Below are 14,485 nucleotides of genomic sequence, written 5' to 3' on the forward strand. Positions count from 1 at the left end.
TGGAAGATGATGAATTTATTTTTTAATTTGGTTGAGACTGAAGAGCTGTGGGACCTCCAAGGATAAGTTGTTTTACTCTGTGATCCTCAATTCCTTAGCTGAAACACATGGGAATAGTACTACTCACCTCACACAGCTGTGAAGGAAATAGATGTGAAATAGAGCACATTCTCAATAAATGTCTGGATAAGTGTGCAAGTCAAAGGAGGGGTCTGGAAGCTCTCCAAGGAAGGGGTTGTGTGACAGGCCTCTGAGAGCCATGCTTTCCTCCCTCTCCCTGCAAGCTGGGCCGTCTGCTGAAGATCCCAGTGCTGAAGTTCTTGCTGCACTCCGCCTCCTATCTGTGGTTCCTCATCTTCCTGCTGGGTGAGTCCCTGGCCATGGAGACACAGCTGAGCACCTTCCGTGGCCGCAGCCAGAGCGTCTGGGAGACTTCCCTACACATGGTTTGGGTCACAGGTACGTGTGTGGGGCCCTTTATTTGTAGTGGTCCCCCTTGTGGGCTCCCTCACTGTTCTTCAAAGTAAGTACTCCAGTAGAGGCGGGGGTGGGGGGGACCCTCTGCCTGTAGATGCCCGCAAACATAGAACCAAACCCCTCTAGGCTCCAGCACTCCAAGGGACCGTTTCTATTCACCCCTAGTTAGAGGATCTAGCCCTGTGATAAGACTCCCTGAGCAGGGGCCCCATTGTTACCCCACTCCAGAGGTTCCTATCCTTTCACAAATAAGACACTGGTCCATAGCTTCAGGTGGGAAATGACCCTGGCGTAATGGTAACCTGCCAGGACACCAGGCAGTCTATCCCGAAAGTCATGGAACAGAAAGGCTCACAGACCAAACTGAGATGCTTTAATCATACAGTTTACTAAATCCATAAATGGTGATGCTGTTATGAGAACCAGAGTTGAAGTTTAAGCAGGGGCTGCGAGAGCCAGAAGTTGCCTCACCCCAACACTTGGTCTATAGGAGAGACATGGGGGCAAGTAAGTCTGGCCACAGCTGAAGCTTGCTAATCATCCTGATGAGCAGCTAGGAATTTCCTTCGCAATTCTTTTTTTTTTTTTTTAATGTTTACTTATTTTATTATTTATTTTTTTAATGTTTATTTATTTTTGAGAGACAGAGAGGGAGAGAGCGCCAGTGGGGGAAGGGCAGAGAGGGAGAGGGAGACAGAGAATCGGAAGCAGACTCCAGGCTCTGAGCTGTCAGCACAGAGCCCGACGCAGGGCTCAAATTCATGAACCGTAAGATCATGACCTGATCCGAAGTCTAATGCTTAACTGAATGAGCCACCCAGGTGCCCCAATTTATTTATTTTTGAGAGAGAGCACTCAAGCAGCGAAGGGGCAGAGAGAGAGGGAGACACAGAATCTGAAGCAGGATCCAGGCTCTGAGCTGTCAGCACAGAACCCAACATGGGGCTTGAACTCACAAGCCATGAGATCATGACCTGAACTGAAGTCTAACGCTTAACCAACTGAGCCACCCAGGCACTCCAAGCAATTCTTGTGCAAAAGACACATAGGGCCAGAAAGGGTATCAACAGTGGGTAGCTGACTTAAGAGCTGATGAATCCTGAGGGCTTCAGCTGCCTCATGTATATTCAGTATATTATGAATACTTAATCCCTTTCTATGTATTCACACACAAATGATCCACTCATTTTATTTGTTCAACATGCCACCCAAATAACTAACTTATCTATGCTCAACATGTAAGTTTCATGCATTCCATTGGTTTTCTTCTATAGCAGAAATCAAGTGTTCTTGAACAATTCAGCAAAGGCAATTACAAGAACCCCCCAGAGCTCTATCTAGCCTCTGGCTGGGCAGCTCAGCGGGTTGGGCCATAGGCCCCCTTCCTCAGCTGCCCTCCCCTCAGCCCTAGCTTAGTCAGCAAACTCCTAATAAATGCTTGTTGTTCACTGTGAGTGAAGCCCTGATAATGCACGGATAAATTAAATATGGTTCCATCCATCCATCCATGCAACAACATATAGGACTGAACATCCATCCCAGGTTCACAAGATAGTCTGCTGCTGTCAGAATTGATTCAGTTCCTGACCACACCATGTTCCCACTTGTCCCAGGCCTATGCTCATTCTCTTTCTCCAGTCCTGTCCCCTTCCCACATGACGCCATCACCTGGCTGGCTCCCCTTCTTCCTTCAAATCTCAGCTTAAATGTCACTTTCTTTGAGAAGCTTTCCCTGGCCCCCAAATCAGGGTGAGGGTCCCTTCCTAAATACTCCCAAAACAACCTGTTTCCCTGCTCCTCAATCTTTGCATTCACCATACTGAATTGTAACCACTTGGCTACTTGCCCATCTCCCTCACTAGAATCCTGGAAGGCCGGGGACCATATTTGTGCCAGGGTCCCGCTGGCATATGGTGGTAGCTTAATAAATGTTAGTTTAATAGTGACTACTCGGCCTTGTTCTGGGCACTGGGGACAAGGAGATGAATCAGACATGGTCCCTGCCCTTAAGGAGTTCAGAGTTTAGGGGCGGTGAGGGGAGACAGACCCAGGAAGAGATACCCCATAGGGCCCCGTGGTTGATGGCATCACAGAGATCTGAATGGAGCTGTGAGAGCAGAGTTCAGGGAGCAACTCACTGCACCTGCTCAGGGAAGGTTTTGCAGACAAGGCAGTATTTGACCTGGGCCATATAGGCGAGCCTGGCTTCAAATGGGTGTGGAAGGGCACTCTAGGCAGACAGAAAAAGCACACACGTGTATCCAGGGAATGCAGAAGGGTACAATGCGGCAGGGTTACATGGCTAATGGGGTCCAAGACCCAACGCCCCCATCCCTAGGTCTGGCACTTTTCCCCACTGAGACATGGGCACTCAGAGCAGGCAAATAGTTTGGAGCCCCTTCAAGTCAATATTCTAGAAATATTTGTCCAGCATTTATTCAGTGGAGGGCAGGGAGAAACAGATTTAAACCATTCCCTCCCAGTACCAACCTCTCCCAGGTGTTAGTTTATGCATATAAGCCAACTGGGATCATCGGTGCAGGCCCCACGGTAGAGGAGTCCACATCAGCTGGTAGTCTTTTTTATTTTCACAGATCACTTTGTAGTTACGTAGATTGCATGGTTATGTTTAATCACCTTCGTCCCTGTGATGTTTTAGCTCCCCCGCCCCACGGATAGGTGCCCCCACACCATAACCTAGCTCTGACCTGGAAGCAGGACAGTTCTGCCTTGTCCTGTCCCTGCCTCCTACCTTCAGGCTTTCTGTGGTTTGAGTGCAAGGAAGTGTGGATTGAGGGCCTGCGCAGTTACCTCCTGGACTGGTGGAACTTCTTGGATGTGGTCATCCTGTCCCTGTACCTGGCGGCCTTTGCGCTGCGCCTCCTTCTGGCTGGGCTTGCCCACGTGCACTGCCGGGATGCCCCCAACGGGGCTGCCTGCCACTATTTCACCACGGCTGGTGAGTGCCCCCCAACTCAGTTGGGGTCCCCCAGGCCCTTCTCTCCTTTGGATGTCAGCCTCAGCCTCATTCCACCCTGCACAGAGCGAAGTGAGTGGCGCACTGAGGACCCCCAGTTCCTGGCGGAGGTGTTGTTTGCCGTCACCAGCATGCTCAGTTTCACCCGCCTGGCCTACATCCTGCCGGCCCATGAGTCCCTGGGCACTCTGCAGATTTCTATTGGCAGGATGATTGACGACATGATCCGGTGAGTACTGTACCTGCTCAGAGCATCCTCCACTGTGATAGACTCCACTTGTCCTCCTTGTAAAAGTCCTCACCTCTAGTTGGCACAGGGGTTCTTAACCTCGCTTCCTTGCAGAGGCTCCAGAGACCTCTGAGGTCCTGAAATTACAGACAAAACTAGGGATATAGATGTAAATGCACATTTCTCTGCAGCAAGGGTCTATAACTTTCATCTAATTCTCAAAGAGGCCCATGACCCCTGAAAAGATTAGGAACCACTGAGAGCAGGACTAGCCCTTGGATGGGAGTTCCAGCCCCAGTTCTGTTGCTCCTCATGACCCTCTCAGGGCCTCAGTTTTCCCATCTTTGTGGTAAGGGCACTGGAGTCAGGGTTCCCTTTGGATCGTTCCCACTCTGCAACAGCTCTTTGAACTCGTGGCATTATCTGGTATTCTTGGTGCTTATCACCTAATAATTGGCAGCCAAACCTGGACTCTCCCGCTAAGCAGAGCCCATAGTTAGTGCCTGCTGCCCAGGGAATCCCCTGCCTGAAGCCCTGGTTACATCTACGAACATCTTCAGCTCAGCTCAGCTTGAGGAGAATCTCCCACCCCACCCCTGAGACTCTTCTACCCGCATGCCCCCCACCCAGCCCCTGTTGCAGGCTGACCCATTCTCACAGGTAGCTTTACCACTGCTGCTGATAAATCCTGTCCAGTAGGACTGTCTGCCTCACTCTTCCTTGAACCACCTCTTAGCATTTCAGTCCCTCCCTGGGAGACTGGCCCACCCCCAGCTTGGATCACTTCAACTAAGTATCCTTTATTCTCAAGGAAGAGCTCCTGCTTTGGCACCATTTTAAATGACTTCTCCTTTCCCATCTTTACTTTCTCTGTTCTTAATAATCACCAAATTTGAATACTTGTCAAGAGATGCTGAGTCTTGGAGGCCATCGCCTGATCCCTCTTCCCAGAACCTGACTTCTCCCAACATAGAAACCTTCTCTGACCTTTCCCCATCCCACCCCCTGCCAGGTTTATGTTCATCCTCATGATCATCCTGACTGCCTTCCTCTGTGGCCTCAACAACATCTACGTGCCCTACCAGGAGACAGAGCGTCTGGGCAAGTATGCTGGGGTGGAGGCAGGGTGGGTAGGTGGGAGTCTAGGGCTGATCGGTCTGGAACTTAGTGATCACCACTGCCTTCCCTCTCCTTTCTCATCTCTTCATTCATAATTAATCTCTTGTTTGAGCAATAATTCACTCTCTCATTGATTCCTACTCATTCATTTGTTCATTAACTCATTTACCCATTCACTTTTCCCCCAAACTTTTTATTTTGAAAAATGTCAATCCTATGAAAAAGTTAAAAGCACAGTGGTTGCCCATATACCCTTCACCTAGCTTCATCAGTTGTTAATGTTTTACCACACTTTGCTCTATCTATTGCTCTCCTTATTTTATTTTCCTTGAAACATTTAAAAGTACGTTGCGAACATCATGACACTTTATCCCTAAATATTTCAGGAGATTTCCTAAGAGCATAACCACAAAATTATTATCACACTAAAAAAATTTATTCCTTCTTCCTTTTCTTTTTTTTTTAAATGTTTATTTAATTTTTGAGAGAGAGAGAGAGAGAGCATGCACAAGGGGCAGAGAGAGAGGGAGACAGAGAATCCAAAGCAGGCTCTAACCCATGAATCATGAGATCATGACCTGAGATGAAGTTGGATGCTTTTTCTTTTTTCTTTTCTTAAGTAAGCTCTATGCCCAATGTGGGGCTTGAACTCATGACTCCAAGATCAAGAGTCACATGCTCTACTGACTGAGCCAGCCAGGCACTCCCAGCCTCAAAAAATTTAATATCAAGGGGCACCTGGCTAGGTCAGTCAGTAGAGCATGTGTCTCTTGATCCGGGGGTTGTGAGTTCAAGCCCCATATTGAATGTAGAGCTTACTTTAAAAATTGTTTAATTAATTAATTAATATTGAACCCAAATTATTATTTTCTGTATAGTTCTTATTCAAGTTTCTCCAGTTGACCCCCCCCCAAAAGTCTTTCTACCCTTTTAAAACTCTGAGAGCCAATCTGGGGTCATGTGTTTCATTTTGTTATCATATCTCTTTAGTCTCCTTTATTAAAAAAATTTTTTTTAATGTTTATTTATTTTTGACAGAGAGAGAGAGAGAGAGAGAGACAGAACATGAGCAGGGGAGGGGCAGAGAGAGAAGGAGACACAGAATCCAAAGCAGGCTCCAGGCTCTGAGCTGTCAGCACAGAGCCCAACGCGAGGCTCAAACTCACAGACGGCAAGATCATGACTTAAGCCGAAGTCGGACGCCAACTGACTGAGCCACCCAGGGGCCCCTCTCTTTAGTCTCCTTTAATCTGCAACATGCCCTCTACCTTTTCTTTGTCTTTCATAACAAATGAACTTTTTGAAGAGTACAGATCAAAGTATACTGTAGAGTATTCTACAGTTGGGATTTATCTGACTAGTTCCTCATGATAAGATTAAAGTTAAGCAGTTTTGTCAAGAACACAACGTAGTTGATGATGTGTATTTTCCACTGCATCACATCAGGAGACAGAAGATGTCAATGTAGCCCATTGGGAGGCCCAATGGTCTAGCAAACCTCTTCACTGTAAAGGTACTAAGGATGCTCTTTAGTAATATAAAGATATGCTGAGACCATGTGACTAATCTGTTCCCCTTGCCACCTTTCACTGGCTTTAGCATCCATAGATGAATCAGTTATTATAATAGTGGCTTCAAGATGGTGATCTTCTACTACTGCCATTCTTTCTATATATATTTTTTTAATTTTTTAACATTTTATTTATTTATTTATTTATTTATTTACTTATTTTTGAGAGACAGAGAAAGAGACAGAGCATGAGCAGGGGAGAGGCAGAGAGAGAGAGAGAGAGAGAGAGAAGCACAGAATCTAAAGCAGGCTCCAGACTCTGAGCTGTCAGTACAGAGCCCGATGCAGGACTTGAACCCATGAATGTGAGATCATGACCTGAGCCGAAGTCAGACGCTCAACTGACTGAGCCACCAAGGTGCCTCTCTTTCTATATATTATTTGCTGGCATTCTTCTCTAAAGAAGTGCTGTCTTATTTTTTAAAAATCACTATGGGATTCAAAGATTTTTTAAAATGTAAGAATCCATTATAGTCATTATTTCTTTTTGATGCTCAATTCTTCCAAAACATGGCCAATAATTCTTGTGTCTGTTTATTCACTCACTCATTCATTGTCCATTCATTCATTTGCCCACTTTTTAAGTTTATTCACTTCATCATTCAGTTGTGGTGGGCTTTTTATAATTGTTTTCGGGCCCACACCCATTTACTGATACCTTTGCAGTAAGTCCTATCCCTGGCACTGGAAGCACAGATAGAGGAAATGAACCGAACCAGGCTCAGTCTCATGAAGAAGATACCCAGTGCACAAATAAGCTCAATTTGTGGTGATAAGTACTGTGAGGAAGGAGGGCTTCTGTTGAGGAGACCCACAGGGGAAAGCTCCTTCTGGGGGAAACCACTAGGGGTGGCAACCATTCATTCCAGCCAGCTTGGGTAATCAGGAAAGACTTCACCAGGAAGGGATTATCTGGACTCCACCTACAAGGATTATGGACTTCAGAGAAGGTGCAGGGCATCCTGGGCAGAAAGGGAACATGTACCAAAGCAGGGAGGTATGGCTGTAGAATAGCAAGATGTCTTCCATGGTTGGCATGTAGAGGGAGTTCTGAGAGAAGAGCTGGAGAGGGTAGAGAAGCCAGGTCATGGAGCCCACGAATGTCCTCCTAAGAAGCTTGGGCTGTTTCCAGCATGCCAGGGAGCTCCGGGTGGCCTTCCAAGCAATGATTCTGTTATAAATTCTTCATGAGTGCAACTACATGGTTTTATCAATGATGCTGAAGGAGCTACACTTGGGCCTGTGGATATTGGTCAAGGCTTTGTCATTGGTTCCAGTATAAATGGAGGCTTTATTCCAGTATAAATGGAGACCAATCCTCTTACTAAGAACTTTTGTTCACATCCAACCTTCAGGATGTTAACTTAAAGGAACTGAGCTTAGACAGCTGTAACCATGAACTGTAGCACCAGAGGCAGCAACCATTCATTCCAGCTTGCTTCATAGGTCTTGGTGGTATCAGTCACTCCACAGTGGCACAGGCAGCCTGAGCCCTCCTGTGCTGTTCGTTCACAGATGACACCTTATTAAGTAAAAAAAAATATTTCTGCTAACAATCTCAGGTAGGTTGCATGGTAGGCATATGAACTGAGAGTGATTAGGAGCATTTAAGGTTTGACAAACCTCAAATCAGCAATTAAAAAGAACACCTAGATGGGGCAGGGGAGGGGGGAGTGCCTGGGTGGCTCAGTTGGTTGAGCCAACTCAGGTAGTGATCCCAGGGTTGTGAGATTGAGCCCAGTATTGGGCTCCATGCTGAACGTGAAGCCTGCTTAAGATTCTCTCTCTCTCTCTCTCTCTCTCTCTCTCTCTCTCTCTCTCTCTCTCTTTCCCCCTCCCTGCCCCATTCACTCTCTCTTTCTAAAAGAAAGAAAGAAAGAAAGAAAGAAAGAAAGAAAGAAAGAAAGAAAGAAAGGAGGGAGGAAGGGAGGGAGGGAGGGAGGGAGGGAGGAAGGACACCTTGGATGCAATGTAGAGGACAGAATAACAAGAGACTGAAGCCAGAGACCAGATGCAGGGGCTGTTGCAGTAATCTAGACCTGAACTGGCACTGAGATGGAGGGAGTAAGATGGATTCACAGATAATGTGATCAGGTCTGTGAGTGACTAACAGATAAGCACATTCTGCTGGGGGTCAAGAAGGGAGTTCAGGAAGGGCTTCCCGGAAGAGGTGGCACTGGCTTTGCTATCAGAGTGGTCCAAATCACCATCCTGTCTCACCCAGACCATGACAAGTTTCTTAACTGGTCTTCATGCCCCTACTCTCTCTCTCATAGCTGTATCCTTAGTACATTTGGCTCATAGTAACATGCTCTATAAATATTGGCTTACTGAAAGAATAAAAGTGAGAGCTCAGAAATGACAAGAGTAGGTATGGGTCATTGTGGTCCAAAGGGCTTCATAGAAGCAGATCGCCCTTAGCTGGGTCCTGGAGGGTGAGGAGGAGTGTGTCCGGGTGGTGCTGAGGCTCTTCTCCCACCCCTCACATCCTATCCTTTGCTTGGCCCGGCACACCAGTTTCAACGAGACATTCCAGTTTCTGTTCTGGACCATGTTTGGCATGGAGGAGCACAGCGTTGTAGACATGCCTCAGTTTCTGGTGCCTGAATTCGTGGGCCGGGCCCTCTACGGCATCTTTACCATCGTCATGGTCATTGTGCTGCTCAACATGCTCATTGCCATGATTACCAACTCCTTCCAGAAGATTGAGGTGTGTGGACTGAGGCCACCTGTGGCCAGGGAAAAGAAGGGACACAGAGATGGAGAGGAAATGGATGCAAGGAGTCCAGACACTTGGGTTCCTCCTCTGGCTCCCCTCCTGTTTTGTTTTGTAGCTTGGGGCAAGTTTTCCTTACCAGGCCTCATTTTCTTCATCTCTAAAATGAGGCTCTTTAATAATGCTATTCGTTTCTCCAGACACAAGACGCTTCATGGTGGGGAGGAAGGGTGTGTTGTGGAAATGTAGATGGGAACATGGGACGGGAGAGGGAAGATGGATGGGGTCAGGTTTGTGGCTGGAGAACAGCCTGGGCAGGAATTGGATGTCAGAGGATGAAAGACAGTGGTGAGGAAGAAAGGAAGGGGGGAGCCAGGTGGGGGAAATGTGAGTGATAAATGGGAATGGGGAGAAGGCGGCGCTTGGCACACTGCAGGAGAGACATGGAGACCAGGGGAAGCACGAGGCAGACTGCGCGGGCAGGAGGGCGAGGGGCCAAAGCAGTCCTTGCACAGCCTCTGCCTCCGGCCTCAGGACGACGCCGACGTGGAGTGGAAGTTTGCTCGCTCCAAGCTCTACCTGTCCTACTTCCGGGAAGGCCTGACACTGCCTGTGCCCTTCAACATCCTGCCCTCCCCCAAGGCCCTCTTCTACCTTCTCAGGTAATGACCTGAGAGCTTTCGCTCCCAACCCCCCAAGCACCCAGCACCCCTAGCCCACCTCCTGCCCAATTCCCTACACCCTGTCCCCTGATCAACTGCTGTGGGTCCTTTGAATCTCTCAGGAGAATATTCCGCTTCATCTGCTGTTGCTGTTCCTGCTGTAAAACCAAGAAGCCAGACTACCCGCCAATCCCCACTTTTGTGAGTACCTCATTTGCTTGTCCGTGGTCTTCGTCACAACAGGCCTTCAATGGTATTATCTATACCACCTGTTTGCACACCCTTGTCTGTCTTTCTGGACATGTTCTCCAGAAGGCCAGCTCCTAGGTCCTCCTCTAGCATATGACTGCCCTTCCTTCTTCCTGACTCTGGCCATTTTCTAGATTTCCAACCATGGGTCACCCAGCTTAAACAGAAATCCATGCCACCTTGCTCCCAAGCCACTGACACCCTGTTCAGCTCAGGCACATCCTATAGCCTTAAGTGGCCACCGGAGCCTCTGCTGAGCCACAGAAGGATCAAGAAACCCCTACTCCCCCAATAATCCTTTTCAGTATTGTATTTTTATTACTATTTTTACATAATCTTTTTGCCATCAGAAAGAAAAAAAAAAAGCTCCCAGCCTTCAGACAAACCTCTTGGCCCTAAACTGAGCCAAGACACAGATGAACATTAAAAAAAAAAAAAAAAAGTTAAGAAACCAAGGGACAAATGCCCCACAAACTAGGAAATTAAATGGCTGATAGAGGCCTGAGAGAGGAGGCTGAGCCTCCAAGGGGTTCCCTTATCTCTTGTTATCTGTTCCCTAACCCAGGCATGGGCACCATATCCTAATTCAGACCAGCGTTACTGCCAGGTCTGTAGGGGGTTCTATCTGTTCCCTTTAAAACTTGTTACCTGAGGATCTCTCCAGGCCAGGGTCGCCAGGCCAGATCCCCAGGTGAAGAAGGCTCTTCCTGATTGGTCAATAGTTTGTTCAACAAGTACTTACCAAAGCATACCTATTCTGGAAATAAAGATATGCAGAATGGTGGTCCCTCAAGGTCTAGAGTAGGAAGGAGATGGACTGTAATTGCACAGCACAGCCAGCCTATGGTAGAAAGAAGCACAGAGGACAGGCCCCAGACCCAGGAATCCGGGAGTTTCCTGGAGTCTTGAGGGCAGAACAGTATCCTGAAGGGTAAACAGGAGGTTGATGGGCAGATACAGTGGACATGGGAGCTTTAGGCACAGTAAACTGCATGTGTTCAGCATGGGGAAAACAGGATGCTTACAAGAAATTAAACACCCAGGGTTCCCTGTTCCCACCACTTCCTGGCTCCAGGAATTCCTGTGTAGACACCTCCTTTACCTTAATGGACTTTTGACTCCAAATTCTGGAATTATCACCCTATTCCCCCTGCCACTTCCTGTTCCTGTCCAGGCTGCCTGATGCATATTTGCAGACCATGTGTCAAGACTCCTCCACCCTAGGATGAGACTCTGCCTCTTTGCCTGGGCTTGAACCCCATTCTCTGGGCATGTGCCAGTCCTGAATGGGCATAAGCAGTGTGTCCTGCTGGACCACCCCCCACATTAGCCAGCTGGGATCACCCCAGTCCTCCAGTGCACCCCCATGGGAATCCCACCCTTCTCCCAGCTGCCCCCACCTCACTTATTCTTTGATGATCCAATCAGATGTCCTTTTCCCACCTATCCCACATCCTTAGGAAATGGCCTCCCTAAGTCTTTACTGATTATTTAATAAGAAAAATGCTTTACATAACTCTGTAGCTGTAAAGGACCTATCATTCTCTCTCATGCTTCTGCCTGCCTATCTTGGTCAATCCCGTCTTTTCCCTGAAAATATTTAAAAAATGTTTTGCTTTTGTTATATTATAAAAGTACATGTGCTAACTCTAAAATATCTAGAGAGAAGATAAAACTAGATAAAAACAATTATTTCCTAAGCATGTAGAGAGCCCTTACTCTATGTCCCAGTGAAGTACTAACCTGGGAAGTAGACATTGTTACCATTTCTGTCTTAAATTTGGAGACACTCAGGCCTGAAGAAATTGAGTAGCTTGCCTGAGGCACAAAGTTGCTAAATGACGGAGCTGGGATTTGAACCTAAGTCATCCCAGTCTAGCCCTTTGCCTACTACACCTCTGTTCTCTCTCCACTGTCTGCTCCATCCATATGCCCTGCTTGCCCTTCTGATACTGCCCTGAGGCCTATAACTGGACCCCAAACCAATCATTCTAATTGGCATGATGATATCCATCTCATAAGCATGAGCAGGTACCTGTGGGTGCCTCCCCCCAGCCCCTAGTCTCCCCCTGTGCAGAATTTGGAAGGCAGAGTTAGCCTGGACTAACTCAAGAAAACCAAGATGGGGTTGGTGGCAGGAGAGAGAACTCAACTGTGCCCGGCTCAACATTTTTGTCTTTGCCCTGCCCCACCCACCCCCTGCACCCCTACCGACCCCTCGCCCCCCTACCCTGGTTCTCTTACCCTTGGCCATTCCTCAGCGTCTGCCTCCTGTCTTCCAGGACTGCATCAGGGTCTAACTATGTGGCCTTCAGGGGCAGCAAAGTCTGCACAGACTTGGCCTCCAACCTTTATCATCTGGGGGAGGGCACAAGAATTAGAGAATGGCTTGGGGTGGGGGTCTCTCTCACCCTCTGGTGTTCCCATCACAGGCCAATCCTGGGGCAGGGGCAGGGCCTGGGGAGGGAGAACGTGGATCCTACCGCCTCCGAGTCATCAAGGCCCTGGTACAGCGCTACATAGAGACAGCCCGGCGGGAGTTTGAGGAGACCCGTCGGAAAGGTTAGTGGCTTGCCCCCAAACCTTCCCCATTGCCAGTCCTTGCTCATATAAATACCACACACCCAAACACACCCTGCAGTGTGGCCTTTCTACTCAATGACTCTCTGAGCCATTCAGACATTTATTCCATTCATTTCATTTAATCCTTCATGTGTTTGTTGATTCATTCACTCTCTTACCCATTCACTCACTCACTTAACTCATTATTCACTCATTCACTTATTCACTCACTCAACCACCATTCACCACTACATTTCGTTTGTTCCAGCCTCATCTTGCGGGGAGGGGGTACTATGTCAAGCAGAGACACAAGGGAAACTTTCAGCCTGGTGAGAAAGAGAAACCATCTTTGTAGGCAGATAGTGCTTAGCTAGGAGAGACCCAAATTGCCATGGGAGCCCAAGGGAGAGAGAGAGAGAGAGAGAGAGAGAGAGAGAGCACCTATTATTTTGACAGGCTATTGGGAAGGTAGAAGAATAGAGGACCAGAAATGGGAGAAAGCAGAGGTGTAATTGAAACTGGGCCCTGAGGATGGTTAGATGGGAACAGGGCTGACAGGGGCAGAGGCACAAATCTCTACCCATTAAAACTTTCCCATCCCTGTGATTACTGACCCCTTCTCTGGGGAGAGGATCCCTTTCCTTCTTTGTATCTTCTAAACTCATGGCCACCTCAGCCCCACTCAGATTCATCTGCCCCAGACTCTGCCTGCTCCTGATCCCCTGCCCACGAGCCAATCTCTCACTTTCTCCAGTTTTCCTCCCTCAGGACCCACAGGCATATGTCCCCTGAGATTCTGTTGAGGGTAGAAGTGGTTCAGGGCACGCTCATCTTCTGAGATGATCCCCATCAATACCTTCCCCCACACCCCCAGACCTGGGCAACAGACTGACAGAGCTGACCAAGACTGTGTCTCGACTGCAAAGTGAGGTGGCTGGTGTGCGGCGGACTCTGGAAGAGGGAGGGACACCCCGACCACCCGGAGGTGCCAGCGTCCTCAGTCGCTACATCACCCGAGTGCGCAACAGCTTCCAGAATCTGGGCCCCCCCATCCCTGAAACCCCAGAGCTGACAGTGCCAGGGCTTGTGGGGACCCAGGTATCTTCGGAAACTGGGCTTCAGGATGCTGGAGGGGCTAGGACTCCAGCTTCTGGAGAGTCTGGCCCTTCCTCCCCAGCTCACGTGTTAGTGCACAGGGAGCAAGAATCAGAGGCGGCTGGGGACCTGCCCCAGGAGGAAGATTTGGGAATCTAAGGGGGGTCCTGATGCAGTGGGAGGGTCCCTTCTTCTGTTACTAGGTATAGAGGCCTAGATAAGTGAGGGTAGGGGTCACTTAGTAGAAGCCTGTGCTGCTTTACTTGCCTCAATAAAGTTTCTGTTCTGGATGTCAGATGCCTCCAGAGAGTGTAAGGATCTCTGTCTCTTCACGTTTTGAGATCCCTTTCCCTTGTCCCTGAAATGGACTCTTGTGGGAGCAGGACAGACAAATGTCTTGCTATGGGGTCCCAGGTATCTTGGGTTTAGGCTCCTACTTGAGTTCCTTCACATCATTAGTGGAAAGGATTCTGGACTGGGAGGCAGGGAGCCTGGTTTTAATACTAACTCTTTGATCTTGAGCAAGTTGCTTCTTTCCTTAGCTTTGCATTCCTCATCTGACAAATGGGCGATGAATCCATCTCCCTTCCTTCCTTTCCTTCCCTCCTCTTTCCTTCCCTCCCCTCCCTTTCCTTCCTTCCTTCCTCCCTCCCTCTCTCCCTCCCTCCCTCCCTCCCTTTCTCCCTTTCTGCCTTCCTTCCTGGAGGTTGTGGGGAATCTCTGACTCTTAAAAGTTTCTGCTTTGCAAGTTGTGGTATGTGACAGGGGTCTGCATAGGAGACCATGTCTAGGAGGGATCAAGAAGTCATCCTTTTAGTCCCTCAGTTTC

At 48.4% G+C, this 14,485-nt stretch overlaps 1 protein-coding gene across 1 annotated transcript in view; it reads left to right on the forward strand.

Annotated features, from left to right (window-relative positions):
- Window positions 1-13,957, forward strand: part of XNDC1N (XRCC1 N-terminal domain containing 1, N-terminal like) — a 38,259-nt gene extending 24,302 nt beyond the window's left edge. Inside the window, 9 exon segments of the mRNA XM_043580366.1 lie at window positions 285-459; window positions 3,236-3,436; window positions 3,521-3,683; window positions 4,696-4,788; window positions 8,890-9,082; window positions 9,623-9,750; window positions 9,873-9,951; window positions 12,432-12,561; window positions 13,436-13,957. Coding sequence (XP_043436301.1) covers window positions 285-459; window positions 3,236-3,436; window positions 3,521-3,683; window positions 4,696-4,788; window positions 8,890-9,082; window positions 9,623-9,750; window positions 9,873-9,951; window positions 12,432-12,561; window positions 13,436-13,815 — 1,542 coding nt within the window. The 3' untranslated portion in view covers window positions 13,816-13,957.
- The last annotated feature ends 528 nt before the right edge of the window (window positions 13,958-14,485 follow it).

This window comes from Prionailurus bengalensis, chromosome D1 (genome assembly GCF_016509475.1).
Source record: "Prionailurus bengalensis isolate Pbe53 chromosome D1, Fcat_Pben_1.1_paternal_pri, whole genome shotgun sequence".
Lineage (NCBI taxonomy): Eukaryota > Metazoa > Chordata > Mammalia > Carnivora > Felidae > Prionailurus > Prionailurus bengalensis.